The 17,587-nt window shown below is 35.5% G+C and overlaps 1 protein-coding gene across 8 annotated transcripts in view; it reads right to left on the bottom strand.

Annotated features, from left to right (window-relative positions):
• The window catches only part of EXOC2 (exocyst complex component 2), a 250,636-nt gene that overhangs the window by 131,127 nt on the left and 101,922 nt on the right, over positions 1-17,587 (bottom strand). For all 8 annotated transcript variants that reach the window (XR_011965863.1, XR_011965864.1, XM_072603658.1 and 5 more), the window contains 4 exons: positions 15,520-15,665; positions 15,306-15,387; positions 13,969-14,071; positions 383-501 (listed from right to left, as the gene is read on the bottom strand). Coding sequence is in view for 6 of the 8 variants with exons in the window: in XM_072603658.1 (XP_072459759.1) it covers positions 383-501; positions 13,969-14,071; positions 15,306-15,387; positions 15,520-15,665 (450 nt within the window). In the remaining 2 variants the exon portion in view is untranslated. The remainder of the gene's footprint in view (positions 1-382; positions 502-13,968; positions 14,072-15,305; positions 15,388-15,519; positions 15,666-17,587) is intronic.

The raw sequence follows: 17,587 nt of genomic DNA, 5'->3' as shown, positions 1-17,587 counted from the left end.
GATCCATAAGTTTCAGTTTTCTGTTACATCTTTGTCAGTTATTAATAAGTCATAGTATTTAACAGATTAAGGTTTCACTTTTTCATCTTCCATTATCTTGTTTATCCTTTAATACAAGAGCTAATCAAGATAAAATAGCTTGGGCAGAAGAAGAAAATTAGATAATGAGAAAACCAGATAGTAGTCCCCAGAATAATTTATCTTCAATTCTCTTGTTTACCCTTTAGTACAAGATAAAATAGGATAAAACAGCTTGGGCAGAAGAAGAAAATTGGATAATGAAAAAATTGGATAGTAGTCCTCTGAATAAATTAAGCACTCTAAAGATCACTCAATGGACACCACGGAATTAGTTTACTAATTAAAGAAGGAATAAACTTGCCTTTTAAGTCTTTTACATAGCTCTCTTTGCAACTGTGCATGAGCTGAAGGATCCACATATGCTGTGCTCCAATACACTGCCAAGAAGGGTCTCCATCAGCATGGAGATCAGAAAGATATCTGGAAAAGATACATATAGGTTAGAATTCTGATATTAATAAAAACCAGGATAGATGGGACAACAAAATTTTTTTTTTCAGATTTATAAAGAAAAACAAAGTATGGGTCAAATAATGAATCACTGGTACAAAGACATTTTCTAATTTTTTAAACCTTAATTTAATGAAATAAGTTAAATACTTTTTAATATCTCTCACAGAATGATAAAGGATTAGAACTCTAGCCAAAAAGGGCTGATTATATTTTAGAAAGAGTAATTTAGTTCAGTACTTTTATCAATACACTTAATTTCAGATAAAAGAGTATTTCCTCATTATTAACAGTCATTAAACTTTAAGTTATCTTCCACAAAAGTGGGAATCATTGGAGAAGGTAGATTATCACTTTCAAACCAAAGCTTTTTGTTTGTCCTGTCTTAGAAAAGTATAAATATAGCTGCCAGTAGATGGCACTGTCTCACCGTTTTTTTTATGACTAAACTCTCAACACCTAGGGGCAACTAAGAATTTGTAAGGGCCCTTTTAACATGAAGTGAGTCTATGACCACAGTTACGGACCTTTAAAGTTCTGAATGCCAAGAAATTGAGTTGTGGCTGGGAGAAGAGGAATCATAGGTCATAGTGGATAATAGATCAAGATTAGAGCTGGAAGAAATCTTAGAGGTCTTTAAGAACAATCCCCTGATTTTACAAGTTTTACAGACTAAGACAGTGAAGTAACTTGTCCCAAGGAGTGTTTGAAACTGGATTTAAACTCAGGTCTTCTTGAACCCTAGTCCATTCCTCTCCACTGCATCATCTAGCTACCTCCTCTTGCCAGTAATTCCATGTCTAGAGATATGGAAAATAATGTATCTGGGGTTTTTTAAAATCAAATTGTTAACTACACTCAGAAAATGATAAAATATTAAAAATTCCCTTTGGAGTGAAAATTTAAAATCAAGCAGAACGACAAAAACATATTAAGACTAACCTGAAATTTTTGGAGACATGCCATGAAAGGTAGAGCCTTGGGCAATAAAGAGAAATATAACATGGAGGCCTAATCTTATCACAAATTCCAGAATTTTTATTAAATATTATTTTATATAACTAGATTATTACCTCCAACACAGAAAGTTTATTGCAATAATAATCTTACAGAGAATGGTAACAGAATTTAATCTGTTCATTAGTTCCTAAATCAAACTGGGGAAACAAAAAACTGATATATGGGGAAAATGGGTTCTTTGCCCCTGTACCATCTCCCCAAGCTTCTCAAGGGCTCAGTTATTTCATTACTCAGTCAAAGCTCTCCACATCCATGTAAGTAGGATGAAACAAGTCCATTTTGCTCTTTAGCAGCTATACTTGAAAAAGTGAGATCTGGAAATGACCTCTGTAACCTTCAATCTATATATAACACCCAGAGTAGATTTTATTCTTATGATCTTCATGATTGGGTAGGTAAGGCAAATGTCAGAGTAGATACTTGGTCATCTTGCATGAAATGTTTTTTCAAAAATATGTCTTCTTTCTTCTATTCAACATGACTAAGGTGAAAATGTATTTAATAGGAACATATGTACAGAACCTATATAAGATGGCATGCTGTCTCCGGGGGAGAGAGGGAAAAAAATCTAAGATATATGGAAGAGATTGTAGAACACTGAAAACAAAATAATTAAAAAAAAAAAGAAAAATATCCCTTTGATGTCACTGCTGGAGAGCAAATAACAAACTGCAACATCAAGGAAAACAAAAAAAGAAACAAAAAATATGTCTGCTTTCATAAGCTTCAATAAATTCCATGCTCTAGAACTGTTCCATTCTTTTTCTTTCCTCCCATCACCTACATGTAGACTATTCTTATGTTTGCAGACATATAGGCTGAGCTAAAAGGATATGTGTGTTTTTACCCAACCAGTCATAAAAAGACAATTTTAACTACTTCACACATAAAAAAAAAAATCAGCCTGTAACCCATCTAAAAAAAAAGAAAGTTCAGCTTTAGAGAATGTGTCTCATAAATTGCTCCTGACTTTCAAAATTCAATCCAATCTCCGTGTGTCAGCCAGATTTCCCCGATGTTCCACTCTCCCTAGTCCCCCCAATATTAAAAGGTTTAAATAGAGTCAGAGCATTAAGTTTTAGGTTTTCCCTGTGTCCTCTCATTTTCCCATTTGGAATTAATACAGTAACTTCATACTTCTCCTCAAGAATGGTGTTTTACCCCCTAAGACTTTTTTTTTTTAACCAAATATAGACCTAGGAAAGGACAGCCAGGTAGTGCAGTGGAGGAAGACTCATTTTCCTGAATTCTAATGTGGTCTCAGAAACTAGCTGTGTGACTCTGGACAAGTCACTTACTTAACACTATTTGCCTCAGTTTCTTTATCTGTAAAATAAGCTCAAGAAGGAAATGACAAACCACTCCACTATCTTTGCCAAGAAAACCCCAAAGGGGGTCATGGAGAGTCTGACATGACTGAAATGACTGAACAACAACATACTTAGGAAAACATTATTTCCATTGTCCAGTAACAACTCTTTATTTTCCTGTCCTCTATGACTAAGTTGTAACAGCTCTAGTGCCCAACTTAATTGGTTAGCTTTTGAAATAAAAAAAAAGTAATTTATATACAAAACAATTTACTTTTTTTAAAAAAAAAACTAAAGAAATGGAAAAAAAGGAACCACTATGTAAATTTATATGAGTTCTTTTCTCTGGTATTTGAGGAATACAATGTAATATTGCTTAATGTTCAATATCTTTATTTTTCATTCTAAAAAAATAACTATCAGTGATAATAATATTCAACTGAAAAGCAGTTATAACCCTGTGACATAAAATTTATAGAACTTTTAATGTATAATAATTTTTGATTTGTGCCTACTATTTCTATCTGTGCCCCAATAGAAAAAAATTGAATGAGATTAGAAACATTAATACCTGACATTTATAAAGTCCCAGTTTAAAATGTGCTTTCTATCCATTATATCACTGGATCCTTACTATCACCCAGTGATCCTCTTCTAACAAAGGAAGCTCAGTGCTCAAGTAGGTTAGGGGGCTGACTTGCCAGAGGCTCACTTGCTAGGAGTAGTATTTGAATACAAGTTTCTTTTGATAATAGGGCCAACACTCTTTCCATTATATCAGAATGCTGCTTCATCGTTGGCATAAGCCTAGTAACTATTCATCAACATGCTTGAAATCTAGAAACCAATGACATTTTATATCTAGAAACCATGAAATGCTCTTAAAAAAATCTAAAATAAATTTGTACGTTAAGATAATTTAGATTTATTGTTTAGGATCTCATTTATATTTGGGGGGAAGGGAGAGGCTGGCTATCTTTTTTCTGACGCTCCTAATAAAGGTTTATTTTATCATATGTTTTACATAAGTTTGATTTCTAACATATTTGTGTGTGTGTGTGTGTGTGTGTGTGTGTGTATACAGGATTTATTTTAAAATTATAAATCCAAATCAAATATTGCTTTAAAAAGACATTTTTAAAGAGTAAATGGGAGAAGAAAAAAGGGTAGCCTTTTCAATTTTCTTTCCTTTACCTGCTTTTGTTTTAAACAGATTGAACTTTATTTCCAGATATAATTTTTAAGAAATGCTTTGGGGTGGGTCTGTATTGACATGCAAAACACTGGAAACTTTGCTTCCTGCTGAAAACTTTCTAGTCAGCTAATTATTAGTGTATATTTACTTATGTACAATGTGGGCAATTTAAATAAGCAGCAAGTTTATTATTAGCTACTCTGGTGAACAAGTGTAAGAAAACACTAGTTGTCTGAATTATGCCAAACATTGCTCAGTTGTGCAAAGAAAAAGAAAACAAAGGCATTTTAAACCCTAACCCCATGAATCCCTCTTAACGCTATGACTACTAGTAAAACCACCTGGTACTAATCCAATAAGTATTCCCAAGGATCTCAAGGTTCAACACAAAAGAATAACTGGTTTTTAAACCATGGTTTAGGATTTATAAAGCACTTTATACCCATAATTTCTTTCCATTTTCATAACAATCCTATGAGGTAGGTACCACATCCATTTATAGTGGAGGAAATTGAGGTTCAGAGTTGCCCTTGGTTCCACAGCCAAGTAAGTGCTGGAAACAGGACTTGAACCTATTTCTTCCAGACTCCCACTCTAGTGCTCTTTCCACTACATCTTCCTGGGTCTGAAATCTTTTACTTTTTCCACTCTCATCTCCTGCATATAATCATTTACCACATCGAGTCAACTCTACCTCCACAATTTCACTCACATCCATCCACATATCTCAACTTACTTGCTACCAGCCTGGTTCATTCCCTTTTTATCGCTTGCTTTGAGTATTTTAGCAACCTTCTAACCTGTCTCTCTGCCTAAAGTCTTTCTAGTCTACAATTTATCCTTATCACAACTGCCAAAATAAACTTCCTAATACACAGATACTTAAACACAGCAGACTCTTTTTGATGGATTGTTCTGACCATGTCACTTCCTTATTGAAAAATCTTTGATGGCTCCATACTGCTCAAACTTCTCAGTCTTCCATAAGCTAGCTCTACCCTACCTTACCAGCATTATTTCATATCATTCATCTTAAAGTACTCTTTGTTGTTATTCAGGCATTTCAGGATTGTTTGACTCTCTGTGACCCCATTTGGGGTTTTCTTGGCAGAGATCCTGGAGTGGTTTGCTATTTCCTTCTGCAGCTCATTTTACAGATGAGAAAACTAAGTCAAACAAGGTTAGGCGATTTCCCTGATGCCACGCCTTCCCTCGCCTCCAGGATGACAAAGCTAGTAAATATCTGAGGCCAGATTTGAATTCAGGAATATGAGTCTGCCTGACTCCAGGTCTCTATTCACTGCACTACCTAGCTACTCTACATTCCAGCCAAATGGAACTTGTGCTTTCTGATCTACTGAAAACATTCATTGGGGTCTCATCCTCATGAGAAATTCTCATTGTGGAAGATCCCTCCATTGTTCCACCGACTCTTTGGCTTTCTCACTACTCCTCACAAGTAACACTTCAATGTCAATCTCTGTTCCTTTGCACAGTATCTCCCCTTTCAGAAAGTACTTCCTCCTCACTTATGCTTAGAATCCCTAGGAATTTTTTTTTTTTTTTTAAAGATTAACTCATTTGGCATCTACTGCATGAGATCTTTCCTGCTCTACCATGAACTACATATATAATATATATGTAATATACGTTATATATATATATACATATATATATATTTATAGACTTGTATGTATATAAGTTGGTGACATTTTCCTGCCCAGTGACAGACCTAGCATCACCTATTGTCACTTGAGGGAATCACAGACTGCTCCAACCCAACTTTCACTGCCCTACTGCTCAGTTCCCATCAGACTCAGGTCTCTCCTTCCCTTTGTGGAAGGATCCCTCATCCTATGCTACTCCAACCCTTGAACCTACTCTCTTCTAAGTAGAAGACCAATTTCCCTGCCATCATTCTTCAACGTCCTCAGGACCTTATCTTCTGTCCTGTCACTTTTCTTTCAGAATCCAAGTATCACTTGGCCTTTCCATCCAATATGAACTGAAAATTAACATAATCCCTCCTTGATGTGTTTTCTCCTTCAATTAGAATGTGAGCTAGCTGCTCAAGAGCAGGGACTATCTTGATAATATTTGCAAAGCACTTAGCACAGGGACTGGCACACAGTAAGCACTTGATAAATGCTTTCCATCTTTACAGGTTGTATCCCCTGAAATAGCTAACATTTATATAGTGCTTACTATGTTCTAAGGCCCTGTACTAAGTATCTTACAATTATTATCTCATCTGATTCTCATAACCCTGACAAGTACGGGCTGTTATTATTATCTCTATTTTATAATCAAGGAAACTGAGGCTAACAGAGGTTAGGTGACTTGCCCAAGGTTATAAAGCTATTAAGTGTCTGAGGCTGGATTTACTATTGGGTCTCCCGGTCTAGTGGTCTATCCAATGTACCACCTAGCTGTCTTAACTTCCTAATTTAATCTCTCTGGGTCTCAGTCCCCTCATCCACAAACTGAGAATAAATTAGGTGGCCATTATGGTCTCGTCTAGTCCTAAATCTAGCATTGTATGAGTAATCTTTTTTTTTTTTTATTAAAACTACTTGAATAAAAGGAAAAATAGGAAAATAAACTATGTCAAATATGCTATAATCTATGAGTTGCCCTCACTACCTTTGGTTTTCATGTAATTTATGCATACTTTATAAAATACATTATTATATCAATCTAAATAGGGGGACTTCTGCATTGCAAAAGTCATTAGAAAAGATACATATAAGATGAACTGCTACTAGCATCTCTACTATTTAAAGATGCTGGGGAGGCATGCAGCTGTGCCTGCCAGATAACTTGATTTGAACTTTTCATAGAATAATCAAATTAGAACAAAATTATATGAGAGTTGTAAGAGACCTTGAAAATCATCTAGTCCAATCTCTTTGTTTAATAGATTAAGCCCAGAAAGGGAAAATGACTTATGCAATCAGATGAATAGTAAATAAGAATATCACAGCTGGAGAATCTGTGAGGTACATTTATTAATGCCTGCTGGGTGCCAGTCTATGTTCTTAGCACTGGGGACAAGAAAGGCAAAAGATACTCCCTGCTTGCAAGGAACTCCAGACCTAATGACTAGGTATGAACAAGATCTATCAAGGAATAAGGTGGTGGTGGGGTGGGGGGTGAGGTTACCTCAAAGGGAGGGCACTAAGACCAAGGAAGACTGAGAAAAGCTACCAACTGAAGGAAGGCAGGGAAGTCATGGGATGAGAGGAGATGGAGAGTGTTCTAGGTCTGGAGGATCATCAGAACCTAGTAAGAAGTGGGGGCACTGCAAACAATTCCAGTATTCCTTCCACTTTTTTATTTCATTTGATCCATGATCTCTTCAATGTGGGGACTCCTTTCATCAGATAAGATCATAGTCCAGCCACATGAAAAGAAGGCATACTGTACCTTAATATGTTAGATACATTGTTCAAGCCTACCTTCAAGTAAAACTATATCTAAAAAGCCCAAGAAAGGTAAGCATCTCCCTCCCTTGTAAAAGTTTCTAGAGAAAAACAAAACTATAACCTTGTTCAGTAATTTTTTTCCTATTTAATGATAACTGTAAAAAAAAAAAATTCTTCGGGGGTAGAGCCAAGATAGCAGAGTAGAAAGATGTACATACTCTAGCTCTTCCCCCAGAGCCCATAAAATATCTGTAAAGAAAGACTCTCAACAAATTCTAGAGCAGAAGCCACAGAATGACGGGATGGAGGAGATTTCCAATCCAGGGTGACAGGAAGGGCCAACAGGAAAGGTCTGTCACACCAGATGCAGTCTGGGCCCCATGGCACTGGGAGGAGCAGGACCACAGCACTCCCCACTAGCTGCAGTGGTTTGCAGATCGATCCCTTAACCCACAGATGCCAAAGGTCAGTGAGAGGGCTTTTTCAACCAGAGCGAGAAGGGAGTAGGTTCCACTCCTAGCCCAGTTCCCACATGGCGGCAGCGGTAGCGGACGGTGGGCAGCTACAGTGGCCATGCAGCAGCAGGCTCCATTGTTGGAGCAGCTCAGCTTAAAGCCCCTGGAGGAACTGAGCAGCTGATCTGAATCTCAGCCACAAGGCAGGCCAGGGAGTAAATGTCTCTCCCTTGAATGTTCCTACCCTGGAGGAACTGAGATCTTATAGGTCCCCAGAGTATATCCTACTCTTGACAAAGGACTCAAAAGTCAAGTAACTGGTTGGGAAAATGCCCAAAAAAGGGAAAAAAAAAATAAGACTATAGGAGGTTACTTTCGTGGTGAACAGGTATTCTCTCCCATCCTTTTGGACACGGAAGAACAATGTTTATTATCAAGGAAAGACATAAAAGTCAAGGCTTCTGCATCCAAAACCCCCAAATTAAATATGCAATGGTCCCAGGCCATGGAAGAGCTCAAAAAGGATTTTGAAAATCAAGTAAGAGGGGGCAGAGCCAAGATGGTAGAGTAGAAAGATGCACATATGCTACCTTTTCTCCACAGCGCATAAAATACCTGTAAAAAATGACTCTTGATTCCCCAATTGATAAATGGTCAAAGGATATGAACAGGCAATTTTCAGAGGAAGAAATTAAAGCTATCTATAATCATATGAAAAAATGCTCTAAATCACTATTGGTTAGAGAGATGCAAATCAAAACAACTCTGAGGTACCACATCACACCTATAAGATTGGCAAACATGACAGAACAAGAAAATGATAAATGCTGGAGAGGATGTGGGAAAGTTGGAACACTAATTCATTGTTGGTGGAGCTGCAAGCGCATCCAACCATTCTGGAGAGCAATTTGGAACTATGCCCAAAGGGCTACAAAAATGTGCATACCCTTTGACCCAGCAATATCGCTACTAGGACTATATCCCCAAGAGATCATAAAAATGGGAAAGGGTCCCACATGTACAAAAATATTTATAGCAGCACTCTATGTAGTTGCCAAAAACTGGAAGTCAAGGGGATGTCCATCAATTGGGGAATGGCTGAATAAATTATGGTATATGAATGTAATGGAGTACTATTGTGCCATAAGAAATGATGAACAAGAAGACTTCAGAGAGGCCTGGAAGGACTTATATGACCTGATGCTGAGTGAAAGGAGCAGAACCAGGAGAACTTTATGCACAGCAACAACCACAGTGTGTGAGAGTTTTTTCTGGTAGACTTAGATTTTTGTAATAACACAAGAACTTCTTACCAAAAAAAAAAAAGAAAAAATCCCAATGGAGGATCTCAAGGCAAAATGCCTGCCACACTCAGAGAGAGAAATATGGAAGTCACTCACATATTGTAGCAGATCATGTTTGTGTATGTGTATGTATTTGTGTATCATGTTCTGATTTGTTATACGATTTCTTTCATTTATCTTAGTCTGACTACATAGCATGACTATAGTGAAAATATACTCAATAGGAAAGTATATGTAGAATCTATACAGAATTGTATGCAGTCGTGGGGAGGGAGGGGGGTAGTGGGGAGTAGGTGGGGAGGGATAAAATCGCAATTGTATGGCAGTGATTGTTAAACATTACAAAATAAAAAAAAAAATAAAAATAAAAAAAAAAATGACTCTTGGCAAATTCTAGAGCAGCAGAAGCCACAGAACGACAGAGTGAAATAGATTTCCAGCCCAGGGTGACCTGGAAGGTCAACGGGAAAGGTCAGACGCATCAGATGCGAGGCAGAGCACAGTATGGCCAAGGCAACATGGCACCTGGGAGAGTGGGACCTGGGAGAGGGGGACCGAAGCAGGCCTCAGGGTGTAGTCCCCAGCAGCAGCAGTGGAGGTTCCTGGATCCCTCAACCCACAGGCACCAAACAGAGCTTCTGAGGTCAGTGAGAGGGCTTTTTTCAAAGGGCAGGAAGGGAGCAGGGTCCTCCCCTGCCCCCTAGCCACAGGAGGTGGAGGTGGCAGTGGTGGTGGCAGCAGCATCAGCATCCCTTTGTGGAGCTCACAGCCTAAAGGCCCTGGGGGAATAGAGCAGCTGATCTGAAACTCAGCTGGGATCCCAGCCAGGGAGTAAACTATTCTCCCTTGATTGTGGCACCTTGAAGGAACTGAGATCTTACAGGTCCTGAAAGTATACCCTCCTCTTGACAAAGGACTCAAAAGTCAAGTAACTGGCTGGGAAAATGCCCAAGAAAGGGGAAAAAAATAAGACTATAGAAGGTTACTTTCTTGGTGAACAGGTACTTCCTTCCATCCTTTCAGATAAGGAAGAACAATGCTTACCATTAGAGGTCTCAAAAATAAATATGCAATGGTCTCAGGCTATGGAAGAACTCAAAAAAGATTTTGAAAATCAAGTAAGAGAGGTGGAGGAAAAAGTGGGAAGAGAAATGAGAGCGATGCAAGAAAATCATGAAAAGGGAGTCAACAGCTTGCTAAAGGAGACCCAAAAAGTTGCTGAAGAAAATAACACCTTTAAAAATAGGCAACTCAATTGGCAAAAGAGGTTCAAAAAGCCAATGAGGAGAAGAATGCTTTAAAAAGCAGAATTAGCTTAAAGGAAAATGAGGTTCAAAAGCTCACTGAAGAAAATAGTTCTTTCAAAATGAGAATAGAGCAGATGGAAGCTAATGACTTTATAAGAAACCAAGAAATTATAAAATAAAACCAAAAGAATGAAAAAGTAGAAGAAAATGTGAAATACCTCATTGGAAAAACCACTGACCTGGAAAATAGATCCAGGAGAGACAATTTAAAAATTATGGGACTACCTGAAAGCCATGATCAAAAAAAGAGCCTAGACATCATCTCACATGAAATTATCAAGGAAAACTGCCCTGATATTCTAGAACCAGAGGGCAAAATAAATACTGACTGAATCCACCAATCACCTTCTGAAAGAGATCTGAAAAAAAAAAAAATCCTAGGAATATTGTAGCCAAATTCCAGAGTTCCCAGGTCAAGGAGAAAATATTGTAAGCAGCTAGAAAGAAATAATTTGAGTATTGTGGAAATACAATGAGGATAACACTGGATCTGGCAGCTTCTATACTAAGAGATTGAAGGGCTTGGAATACAATATTCTAGAAGTCAAAGGAACTGGGATTAAAACCAAGAATCACTTACTCAGCAAAACTGAGTATGATACTTCAGGGGAAAAAATGGTCATTCAGTGAAATAGAGGACTTTCAAGCACATCAAGGACTTTCTTGATGAAAAGAACAGAACTGAATAGAAAATTTGTCTTTCAAACACAAGAATCAAGAGAAGCATGAAAAGGTAAACAGGAAAGAGAAATCATAAAGGACTTTCTAAAGTTGAACTGTTGACATTCTTACATGGAAAGATAATATTTGTAACCCGAGACTTTTCTCAGTATTTGGGTAGTTGGAGGGATTATACACACACACATACACACACACAGAACACAGGATGAATTGAATAGGAAGGGATCACATCTAATAAAAAAATAAAATTAAGGGGTGAAAGAGGAATATATTGGAAGGAGAAAGGGAGAAATGGAATGGGGCAAATTATCTCTCATAAAAGAGGCAAGAAAAAGCTTTTTCAATGGAAGGGGAAAAGGGGGAGGTGAGAGGGATAAAGTGAAGCTTATTCTCATCACATCTGGCTCAAGGAAGGAATATCATGCACATTCAATTTGGCATGAAAACCTATCTTACACTACAGGAAAGTAGAGGAGAAGGGGATAAGCAGAGTAGGGGGATGATGGAAGGGAGGGGAAATGGGAGGAGGGTCCAATTACAAGTAAATACTCTTGGGGACGGACAAGGTCAAAAAAGAGAACAGAAGAAATGGGGGCAGGATAGGATGGAGGGAAATATAGTTAGTCTTACACAACATAACTATTATGGAAGTCATTTGCAAAACTACAAATATATAGCCTATATTGAATTGCTTGCCTTCTCAGAGGGGATTGGTGGGGAGGGAGGAAAGAAGAGAAGTTGGAACCCAAAGTTTTAGGAACAAATACTGAGAATTTTTTTTGCATACAATGGGGAAATAAGAAATATAGGTAATGGGGTTTAGAAATTTATCTTGCCCTATAGGACAAGAGAGAAGATGGTGACAAGGGAAGGGAGAGGTGTTAGAAGGGAGAGTACATTGGTGGAAGGGGCAATCAGAATGCAAGCAGCTTTGGGGTGGGGGGAGGGGAGAGATGGGGGGAAAAATTTGGACCTCAAAATTTTGTGGAAATTAACGTTGAAAACTTAAAATAAATAAATAAAATGGAAAAAAATTCTTCCTCATATCCTTTATTTTTAAGCTTAAGCAAGGCATTTCACTAGATTATTCATTTCCAGGTTATACTTTATTTTTTTCTCTTATAAAGACATAAGATTTATTTTTCCATCTTTTTGTAAAGTATACAGGACATGAAACTACACCCTTGTGACTATGAATTTTGTTGCCACTGGGATTAGCCTAAGGAACAGATAATGAAATCTACGTTATGATATGAGGGGTTTTAGTATATACAGTATTTATCACTGACCCCAGACTCCACAGTTTAGAAAATTCTATCATTAGATAGATATTCATTTCTATGAGAGCCTCTGCTTTATAACTTTATAATAATTTTGTGAAGGGTAACCTCATAATTTAATCTGAAAGTATTAGTGAATAGCCACAATGACAACAGGAATAAAGGCAAATTTCATCAACTTCCCAATTTAACCTAAGGCTGATCTTCCTTTACTACAACTTCTCAACCAAAATACTGATACACCTTCCTTGGAGCTTATAGCTACAACTGTAACAATCCTCCTATACTTGTAAACTTCAGAGCAAATATTTCCCCCAAACTATAGATGTCTATCCACATGTTTATATGAAAAGTGAGTGAGCTACAATATCTATGGTTCTTTCTAGATATAAAATTCTACAAATTCTATGAATTTAAATTGAGTAACAACTCAAGAGAGTCTGTAAGACAGAACTGTAGTTATAGGTATCCTTTAATTTTGGAAATTGAAGGAGGGGTAGGGAAAGAAGGATGAAATTTATTTTATATTTCTATTGTTTCATTAAATGTTAAACACAATGACAATCCTTAAATGGAGAGATGACGAGATGATAAGTTCATATACATTATGTTCTTAGGGTCCCACAAGAAAATATGCACAAAAATGCTTATGACAAATAAAACAAATATATTTAGTGCCTTTATAATAGTCTCTATGTGTGGACCAAATTACAATCATGAAAGTGGTTACCTCTGAAGTCCTTTACTTCTCTTAATCTTCTTATTCACATTAGAAATTCTCTGGGCCACATCCTCATTTTATACTGTTTATCTCCCCATGAAGAAACCTTATTTCTCTTTGGGTTGATTACTCACGTATGTTGTATTTTCTGAGGTTAGCCTTTTGCTAGAATTAAGTTGTCTGTTCAGTGTTGAGAAAAATTTTTCAACAAATGATCAATGGCATACCACTATGGTATGAAGAACTGCTTGACATGCTGAGTTATATGCCAGAAGCCTTTGTGCACATAAAGCAGAACACTGTCATAAGTCAGCTGGACTGAGTAACATGAAGGAACCATAGTGTGGTAGAAACCCAAGTGACCTATATACTGGGGATATATAGGTCATCTTCCCTTCCTCCCTATGCCATCTTCAAAAATAAGGCACATGTTTAGGAAATCCTAAAATGTAGTAGTGTGCTAAAGATGTAAAATCTGAAAAAAGCATATTAACAATATAAATTATGAATTGTTCCAAAAGGTAGGGAACTACAGTAGCATCCCACAATCTTTCTACTTTTATTTGCTGGGCAATGCTTCCCTGCCAGTGTTTCCAATTTCAAGAATACATGTGTCTCCTAGTTCTTCCAAACTTAGCTTCAGGGTACAGACACTATGTTCACTATTACATGGATGTATTTATGTCAATCACTATTTATGAACATGTAGAGTTAGTTAAGGTACTTTAGAAAAAGTCACCTTATATAACGTTTCTGGTCATGTAGGGTAGATGGAGTCTCAAGTAATTTGTCCAGAAGTAGTTCTCTCAAGTCTTCAATCCGTGTTTCTACTTCAGCATAATCTATTAAAAAGGAAAAAATAAAAGTTAATGTCAGGGAAAATGCATTTTGAAATGCATTTTCCTGTGTTTTTATAAATAGACTGATCAATTTAATAAAGAAAATTTAATATAGACAGTTTATCAACTATATTGAACTTTCATGATTAAGTAAAAAAAAAAAAGTTTAATTTGCTTTTAAGGTTAGAATCCTTAGAAGCACATGATTTTCTGAAGAGGGGAATGAGAAATGTGGTTTTACTTTTGTCATAAAGTATCTAAGATTGAGGCCAGCCAATAAAAAGGTTTTCTTTGAGAGTAATCATAATTGATAAGCTTGCTCATTTTTCCCAGAAAAATGGGAAAAATATAACTTTCCTAGCACATTTCATAGGTCTATGGTATGGATCAGATAACATATGTGGTAGTACTTTGTAAACTGTAAAGTGTTGTAAATACAAAGGTTATTATTATTATTTAGTGATAAAGCTCTGTGAAAGTTTAACGAATTACTTTGATTTTACATTCTTACCACTAAGCACTGGAGGATTTAAATGATTACAGCTTAAACTCATTCTGACAATCAAGTACAAATATTAAATTATTAAGGTAACATTAAATTATTTCCATAGTGACAGAACCAATTATAAAACTTCATTTCCCTATACTATAGATATTCCACCCTATGATCCCCAAACTCAAAAAAGCAATTTTTTTTTTAAGATGATGCATCTGACACTTTCACACTTAAAAGCTAGTTCACAAAGAATCATAGCCTAAGGCACACATTATATATTTCTTTAATGCTTACTTAATGAAAAAAAGTTAATCATTAAAGATCATTTAAGCAACATAGATCAGACATCTGAAGGAATATTTTCATGATTTCTAGATTTATTGCTATTTAAATAGTTTCAAAATCACTAGAAAATCACTTTGGAATTAAAGAATCACGGCATAAAAGACATCAGTTTAGCCCTAAGTAAGAATAATCATAAACCAACCCCCCCCCCCAAAAAAACCCTTTGCTTGAAGATTCTCATAATGCTACAGCTTAGTAAAATGTCCTAGTTAGAAACTCTGCTCAAGTTATTGTTTAAAATAGTTGTTCCAAATTCTAAAGAGAGCACCGAATAAACACATATAACATTCTTTGCACAAGTTAAAACACATGTAACATTCTTTGCAGAATTATAAGTTCCCCATTCTTCCTATAAAAGGAAAGCTGAAAACCTAAAAGTAATAAACAAATTCTTACATTTCTTGAAAACTTGCACCTCCGTTTTCCCAAAGAGCGACTTGGCTTTTTCATAGTCATTAATGACTACATCATAATCACCCTTTAAAATAATGTTTTAGAGACTGTCAGTATAGCTCAATAAAAATAGATCTAATTAAACTTTTGAAAAATGATAAATAGCATGCTTTTAAAATATATAAATAGATCTTTATATGATGTGTATACCCACTACCTTTTGAATATTCCTTTCAATATTTAGAGGAAGGTTGAAGAGAAACTTAAAACGCTGAAGAACATTTAGCGCATTTCTGGTGGAATCTGCTTTGTCTTTTCGGCCCAAGACTTCTTGAAACAACGTATCAGCAGTGTTACTCGCCCCTATTTCAAAAATAACAATTAAAAAAATCCTAAGAAAAAACTTTGAATCAGTCTTTTGAATCAAAATGTACATTACCAGTGTTAAGCATTTTTAAAAGTTTTTTTTTTTTCAAAATCAGGTACACTGAGAATGTTACGGTTTACTGAAATACAATTTCAATCTTGACTGCTTAAGCCTTAATGTGGTGAGAGCTCTATACAATTAAAAACCACATTTTCCAAACCTAAGTGCTTAATTTCACTGTGGTGAACTTGTAGTTTATTTTAACCAGTACTCTAAATTTTACAGTAAATCTCAGACTTTTAGGTTAGTTGACTTACATAGAATACATCCTTTCTAACACAATAGCAAAACTGTAACAATTAAATTCCATGAGTCTGATATTTAGATATAGGGTGATAAATGCAACAGAAAAAAACGACTTTTGAGGAAAAAATTAAATATATACGTTGCTTAAAATATTTTATTCCAGTAAAAAAGGTACAAATTACAAAAATTACTTAGCTTAATACAATGTAATGTACAATTTTAAAGAAAAAGTACTATTTTAAAAACAGATAGCCCTGTATTTTTCATTTCAATAAATAGCTAAATAAATCTCATAACTGAATCACAATAATAAAAGAACTGCTTCATCAGAAATTCTAAGTAAAATTTATCTTATACAGAAATAGTTCAAATTTTTCACCTTATGAATTATTTTTAATTAGTCACAAGGAAAAAGGGGGAAAAGGTTAAACTGTTTTTGCTTGTTTGATCACTGCCTATCAAAACTTTCTACATTATCTGGTCTAGTGACTGTACTTTAAGCAAAGATGAAAAAATTACATCAGTCTCACTGGGTGGCTTGCATGCCATATTCTCTAGTCAACACTGTGGGTGGCCTGATCATGTTAAAAGTCGTCTTTGTAAAATAATTATTTTATCTAAATAATGTTGAAACTCTGTTGAAAATTTAAAGGCCTGATGTAAAAACGCTGTTTTGTCAAGATAGCCATTTTCACCACACATTATTTCATGTAAAATATTCTGATTTTAATATATATATGCATGTGTGTAAATATACATGCCATTCTGCCCCATTCTTCAAATCTTATAAAAATGGCTAGACGAGTATCTGAAATATGCCTAGGGCTAAAGTTTTTTTCCCTTAAAAGAAAATTATGAAGTGCTTGTTTATTGATTTTTTTTCCAATATAAAAACTTCTTGAATAATAGACATATAAATGAGCAGATGTGTAGAATGGGCTTTCATTTTTTTTAGGTACTTTCTTTTGAAGATAAAGCTAAATATCACTAAGAATGTTTTCTTTTTTGGCATGATACAGGAATTCAGTTCAAACAGCACAAGAGAACAAAATACTTCTCTGTCATTACATAAAGTTACTTTTAAAGAGACTGAGCAGTCACTTAGTTCATTAGCTACATTTTAATGCAATAAAAGTAAAAATATGAAAAATATAAATTCCACATTAACTCCCAAAATAACCTGGAAGTAAGTTTAAAAATTAAAATGTACTAACATATACAATCAGCTTGCAATTACAGGGAAACTAAAAAAAAAAAAAATTAGGGGATACCTTCTGGCCAGAAAACTTATAATATTTTTGAAGGAAGTACTTGAAAATTTTTTTGAAATGTAGCCATAATACAAAATTAATTTAATGATCACTGTCCAATAGGAAGTTCAACAGATGTGTATAATGAAAAATGAAGATAGCTTATTAAAAGACAAAAAGTAATCTGTAACACTAAAATTTTGAAAAATTAATGCTACCAGTTACAACTGGGTTCTAATCTTTTAAAAATGGTAGAAACCACTACCTGTGAAAATGAATATGACTTATGTTTTGTGCACTTGACACCACTTGATATGTGTGAGAATTTACGGATGCTGCTAGAAAATGAAATATTATCTTCA

The sequence above is a fragment of the Notamacropus eugenii genome, chromosome 4, assembly GCF_028372415.1.
Source record: "Notamacropus eugenii isolate mMacEug1 chromosome 4, mMacEug1.pri_v2, whole genome shotgun sequence".
In the NCBI taxonomy this organism is placed as follows: Eukaryota; Metazoa; Chordata; class Mammalia; order Diprotodontia; family Macropodidae; genus Notamacropus; species Notamacropus eugenii.
This window is presented reverse-complemented; position numbering and strand designations above follow the sequence as displayed.